This window comes from Antrostomus carolinensis, unplaced genomic scaffold (assembly GCF_000700745.2).
Source record: "Antrostomus carolinensis isolate BGI_N321 unplaced genomic scaffold, ASM70074v2 scaffold4207, whole genome shotgun sequence".
Taxonomy (NCBI): domain Eukaryota; kingdom Metazoa; phylum Chordata; class Aves; order Caprimulgiformes; family Caprimulgidae; genus Antrostomus; species Antrostomus carolinensis.
Window position 1 is genome coordinate 4,527 of NW_010329347.1, and position 6,774 is coordinate 11,300.

The following is a 6,774-nucleotide window of genomic DNA, read 5'->3' on the forward strand; positions in this document are numbered from 1 at the left end:
CTCTTCCTTCTTCCCAACCCTTCTTTGACCTGGTGGTGCCCATCTTCCAGAAGCTATTTGGAAAGTGCTGATGAAACAGGGTTAGCTTCTAACAAAAACCCCTCTTCTCTCCTTCCAAAAGTGTGCAAAAACAATACTTTAATTTTGGAGAGAAGAAGGAAAGGGCAGCAAGTAAAGCTAATAGAAAAAAAAAAAAATCCTCCAACAGTATTTGGGAAATATTCATCAGAATGACGAAAGGAGATCAAAAGCAGCAAGCACTATTTCCATATTTATAACCCTCTGCTGTGGAGGACTCCAGCAGGCAGCAGCACACTGGCGGCGTGGCTGGGGGAACCCAAAAAAACAGCAAAAAAATCCCAATTAATGCCAAGAATGAGAGCAGCTTTGCTGCAGTCGGGCCTGACGGCGGCTGACCAGCTCCCACAGCTTTGCTGGGGAAATAACGAGGCAGATGAAAGTGGCTCAGCCGGCCAGCGCCGGCCTGCGTGGCACTTTGAAGGCAGCAGATCACAGAGGCGGCTTCCAGCAGGCTCACGGCAGCAGCTGCACAAGCACCCGCATCCTTGCCGCGCTGCCTGTCACATTGGGCCACTGACCGGGGCACACTGAGAAGCCACAGGTTGACCACGGCTCCCAAATCCCTGCTTGGTCCCCAGAGCAAAACCACTTCACAGCAGGTAAATGGTGCAGAGCCAGTTTCACAAAAGACATTGTCTAAAACAGCTTGTGTGGGGATGAACATTTTGTTAAGCAAAGCTTAAAAGCCAATAAGCGCACCTTGCTACCCAAAGCCAACCTTACCTTTGCAAGCCACGTTGTTCTCCGGCTCGTAACCAGCCTTGCACGTACAGCGGCCGATGGGGACCATCCACTCCCCGTCCCCGTTGCAGTACAGTTTGATAGGCACATCACCCTCCTCAGCGTTGGGGATGCAGGTGCCACGGGCAGTCACTAGAGAGGTGCTCTCCGCTCCCGTCATTGTCTCCGGGAAGATGGCGAAGTTCTGCACCACACTAGGACACTTCTTGAAGAAGACCCTGACAGACAGCAGAGACATGCAAGCCCCATAGTCCTGGAAAGCCAGGTAAAAGCCATTGCGGGTCAGGGGCCCAAAACTTCTCACTTCTGTGTTCACCTTCATCAACCTGCCACCAAAGTCCACTTGGGAGAAGCTCTCGTCAGCAGCAATGGTGTCCACTTTGAGGTAGGGTGCCTCCGTCCAGAAGGCGGACTTCTTGGTGGCAATGACAGAGTCTGTCTCGTAGTAGTAGAGGTTGAAGGTCTCCTTGCAGGAGCCGGGGACATTGGGGAGGCTGCTGCAGTCCCGCACAGTGAAGCGCATCTCGGTGTAGATGCGGTGAGCTCCACGCCGGTTGATGAATGTGGTGAGGAGCCAGTTGTTCTGGTTGGGCTCGAAGACATTGCACACCTGGTACGTACGGATAGTGTTGAGGTTTTCGTCGTAGCCACTGACTTCTTCCCACTGCAGAAAGGAGAAGGGAGAAGTGATGAGAGGGAGGCAGAGCGATCGGCGGTGGCCCACGAGCTGCAGAGGTGCCACTCGCCCTGCACAGGGCAGGGCTGGAAGGAGAATCCCAAAGCCCCAGAGGGGACTAGTAACGTGGTTGCGGACATACGTGATGCACGTGCAGAAACACCACCCAGGCCAGCACCAGAAGAAATCCTCACTCCCTTGTCCCTGCATGACCCTCCCCATCGCTCCCAGCTGATGCCAAAACATCTTTTCCATGTGGGCAACTGCCCTGAGAAGACGTAAAAATGGGAAGAAAGATGGTCCAGGCACCTCGAGGCAGGAGGGAAAGCAGCACACAAGGCTACAGTTTCATTAAAGCCTGAGTCAGCACGTGGGCTGGAGAACGAGCCTGACCCCAGGCTCTCAGCATGATGGGATCATTTCCCCCGGCAAAGAAAACTAACTAAATAAAACATTACCGCTGCGGATAGAGAGAATATAGATTTGCAATTCGATTCATAGAAGGGCATTAATATAATCCAGGCTACAATTTCAATTAAGGGACAGCAGCAAACTGTGAATAGTCTATGATGGCATTAGAGTCCTACAGACAGATTTACAACCTCATAATCCATTCATTTTAACTAATCCATGTTTACAGTCTCCTCATAACAGCATTATTCATATGGCAATCTTTAAGCAGCACTCTGAATATCATGCATAATTTCCAGGAGCGATGCTATAGCAGCACTCACGTGTGGTTGTGCTTACGTGGGGGCACAATAGCAGATGGGTGACACCAACCTGCCCCATCACGTTGAGCCTTCCCAAAGAGCTGATGCACCATGAGCAGCCCTGCAACCTTACAGACTTTGCCCTCTATTTTCCATTAAACAACCACGTTCCTCACTGGCTCCCCAGGCTTTCTCCTTCTAAACCACAGCCCTGAAGTAAAAAAACCCACAGGTTTTTGTTTTCAAGCAGGGTCCTCTACACACTGTCAACAATCACAGCAGAATATTTGTTCCCAGGTCCACCTACTCGACTCCAGTAAGTTTAAGCAAAGATCACAGCTCAAGGTTGCACATTGTTCTTAAGCAATGTTTACCAAACCAGCTGTTAAACCTCATGCATCCAGCAGATTGCTCTCCCTTCACAACCCACACCACAGAAACACTGCAAAATCCCCTCTCCTCCCTGGACAAGATGTGGATTCAATGCCTTTTCTTTACCAGACACCATTTCACAGGACAAAGCTGCAAGGTCCTCCCCAACCGAGAGGGATGGCTATCCTTTAATCCATGATGACGATCAGGGAGCCAGTTCTCTCACCAGCTCCTTCCACCACGCATGCCCTGTGCTTTGCTGCCTTCTTTGGGGGGAGTTGCAAACAGAGCCTCAAATCTCCGAGCCAAATCCTGCCAGTGGACCCTGCCCCACTTCAGGCACCCAGGACACAGGTCTGCCCACGGCTGGGAACAACATGAAATGCCACTTGGAAAACCCTCATGAGGGTTTGGGGTTGGATCACAGCACTTCCTTAGGCATCCCTTGGGTTAAGTGTTCCTGCAACCAGGCACTGAAGAGCAGCAGGTCCCCATGGCTGGAAAGCCCCACAGTGCCAGCAGCTGCTGCTAGTGATGTTCTAACAGCGACAAATGCACCGTTTTGACGAGATCTCACTAAATAATTCATAGGAACCTGGGGATTAAGACAATGTTCTTTTCCATCTCTGCTGAGATTTAAAGCACGTCCATCAAGGAGAGTAGGAAAGCTCAGATCTCGCTGCAGCCAGTTCCCAGGGACCATCCAGGTGGCATCCATGCCCCAGCATTAATGCCAACAGCCTCCCCAAGCCCCAGGGCACATCTGTGAGTCAGGGTGAACAGTCACTCTTGGAGCTGAGCACATCATGGGGTGGATGCCATCACCCAAAGGGACACAAAATCTGCACAGAGCCCACGCCAATAGCAACCCGGGGGTCAGGAGAGGCAGCTCATCAAATCCCTGTACCTCCAACCTCAAGAGAGGTGAAAGAAGCCTGGGAGAAGAAGCTGACACCCCAGCAGCAGCCAGCAACCCCTCTCCCATCCTCCCGCCTTCTCCCTCCTGCCCCAAGGAGCAGGAAGGTCCCGTTTATAGATGGCTGCTCCTCCTCTTCCTTTTGTTTCTTTGCTCCCCTCTCTGGTTGCTCTCTTCTTCGCTTGTTCCTGCCATGCTATGGCTTGTTGCTAAGTCCCAAAGCAAGGCTGTCAGTGCACTCTCATTTTTCAGATGGAGGGCAGAGGAGAAGCTTTTAGTTTCTTACCCCAGCTTTCAGCAGTCTGGGCTGAAAAAGAAATAGCACAGCCCTAGGGTGGCTGCTTTTGGGAACTGAAGACTGAAAACAAGAAAAGACCAATTTAATTTGGTGTCTTCGTTGACTGCAACACAAGCAGAAGTGCCCACATGTATCTTAGCATCTCTATGCCAGGCTGCTTGGATGGGTCACAGTCTGCAAGCCCTCTCTGGCACCCACGCTCTGGACAAGCCTCACTCAAATACCTGCTATTACCAACAGACAAGGCAAGAATGGCACAAGTCTGCCCTCAATACTTATCGTGAACTATTAAATGGGACAAACCCTAACCCTTAGTGCTGTAACCAGGCAGCTCGTAAAGACAGCTGCACACCCGGAGAGAGAAGAAGACATTGCTTATTTTTAACTGGCATCTGAAGTACTCCAAAACCTGCCTCAGCTGGGACATGATACCTACAGGGGGGTTCACTCCAGGAGTCCAAAACACACCTTGAGATGCTCTGTATCCACTCAGCAAAGCGCCTGATGCTATGAAGAAAAGCTCAGTCCACAAGCAAGGGGACTTCACAGGGGAAGTCATGCTCTCCAACACATGCTACAGGCTGACCTGTCTTTTACATAAAGGACCTGGTATTTTAAAATACTTTGTGGAAGATCTAATATACACTCCTGGAAAGGAGAAGACTCACCAGTGACTCTCAAAGGAGTGAGAGTTGGATGGATGCAGGGATGCGTGCAAAGGGATGCAGGAATAGGGGTTCACCCTGGCAAAGGCAAGACCACCGTGCCCTCTGACACAAGCTCCCCACCTGCCTCATGCGGGCTTTCGGCAATAGCAGCTGCAGGCAGCTATTTACATCCCGTCTCCATCACCTGCGCACGTCCCCCCTGCATTTTGCCAGCAATTTATCCGGGCGCAGATTTTTTCCAAAGCAATTCAGTGGCAAAGCCCCACATTTCAAGGGCCTCCAATGTGCCTGGAGAGGATTTTGTGCCCACTGCATGTGTGGTTCATCTTTGTACGACCTCATTTAACACCCTCACAAGGATGCAGGCTGATAGCCTTTCCCCTTTGGTGCCACATCCTGGGGGCCTTGGGGATGGACCCCACTGCTGTACCCATCCCTGTCTGACCAGCTGCCTGTCCCCCCGTGATGCCCATCCACCAACTCGCATCCCTTCCCACTACCACTCCTCTCCTCCCCAGCTCTGTCTCTCACTTTCTCTGCCAGGGGAATGTGAGTCAGGTTATTTTATGCTTCCATTCCTCAAAGGCTCGTATTATATAAAAAATATGTTTTAACTGCCTCAGGGTGTTTTGTTCCTCATTACTTCATAAAAGTGACATTAATAGCCAGGGAAGAGCACTGCCGAGTGCAATTACAGATGATGTTCCAGGTATGAAAGCTGTTTTAAGCCTGCTAATGTTTCCTAATTACACGTCTTTTGGCGCAGGGAGCGGGAAGGTGTGAGTAAGGGGATGGAGAGCAGTGATGGGGCCAGACCCTTCACCTGGTAGGACAGGCAGAGAAGAAGAGAGCGCTGGGATGGAGAAAAGCTCCATCTTTGCCAGGACCCCAGGACCTGTTCAGGGAAGGCATGCTGAGCTCTGGCACAGCAGCATAGCTCAGCACAGCGATGCCCTGGCCACCCCACACCACCACACTTTCCCCAACTCCCCACCAGCATTTTAAGATAAATAGTGTGAACTCCAGAAGATCATGTAAGGATCAGCTGGATGAGTGGCACTTACCCCTGAAGGAGGGTTGGCGGTCCAGCCCAGTTCGGCCGTCGCCGTCCGCGTATCCATCAGAGTTTCTGAGGAAACACAAGAAAAGGAAAGCAAACTAGTTAGTCCCAAAGTTTTGATGACATTATGAGCACAGAGCCACTGAAAAACATTCAATTGCTGTCACAGAGGGTGAGTCTGACCCTTGGAGCTGCTCAGAAATAAAGCAGCAGGTGCCCTAACACATCTAATGCACTAAGGGCGCTTCACTTCAGAGAGAACGAGGCAGGACAAGACTCTGCAAAGAATCACAGCCTGAACCCAGCTCACACTGCCATCTCAGGCCTTCCCAAGTCTACTAAAGGAAAACAGCATTACTAACTAGAAAAAAAATAATAAAATCAGGAAGAATGCTGTATTTCACGGAATCATTACACACATGTACAAAACCCTGTCAACAGCCGAGCAGTGAGTTTGCATTAATTCCCTGGAAGCAGCAAGAGGCTGGGGGAAAGTCTCCCACCACAGGCAGAGCCCACCTTCTCCCTCAGCACCTCCCCAAGGGCTTTTCAGCAGGTCCCATCAGACTCGCTCGCAGCTACTCACTTCGCTCCACAACGCAAGACATCCCCTTTTACACACTGCATATGTCTGGTGCCCTGAGTTGGTGCTGCACACAGTTATATGTCAGAGTGATTTCAAATACGTGAATAAAAACCACATTGTTGGAGTGGTGTTTCTCTGCTGTGGGTCTTTTGATGGAGGATTTGCTGGGAAATATGCAAAAGCTGTAATTCAGCTGATATTTCCCTGCTTTTATTCTTTAAAAAAAAAACCCAACAAAACAAAACAAAAACACAAGAATAATAGTGAGAGAAACAACATATAGAAACAGATGGGAAAAATCCTCCAGGTTTTATTTATTTGTTTGCAGTAAGCAGACATGCAGATTAATTTCCTCTATTCCTGTGTCTCGACCAAATGGGAGGAGGAGATGCTCTGGTGGCGGCTGGCAGAGCTGAGCATCCCCCAGCCTTCCCCTTTCTTCCTTGGTCCCAGGTACACATTGGCAGCTTCACACCACCAGGAAAACGGGTGCAACCAGAGAAATAAAGGTCAGGAAATAAAATTCAGCCCAGCAATATGAGCTGTCGCCAGACTGCTGCTTTTAATCTCTCCGTGCCTGCTTCAGGAATCGCAAGCGGGAAACGAGACTCCTATTAATCTTCCCACCCCTCCCTTTGCCGGCTGCTCCAGGATGGGAAGCCG

General features: G+C 50.4%; 1 protein-coding gene across 1 annotated transcript; it reads right to left on the reverse strand.

Moving 5' to 3' along the window:
- Positions 1 to 804: 804 nt before the first annotated feature.
- Positions 805 to 6,133, reverse strand: LOC104528491 (ephrin type-B receptor 1; the record flags this gene model as incomplete). Its single annotated transcript, XM_010172516.2, has 3 exons — positions 6,112 to 6,133; positions 5,530 to 5,594; positions 805 to 1,486 (listed from the first exon to the last, which is right to left on the reverse strand). Coding segments are annotated over exons 1-3 (769 nt in total), but the record flags the coding sequence as incomplete, so codon positions are not given.
- Positions 6,134 to 6,774: the final 641 nt, after the last annotated feature.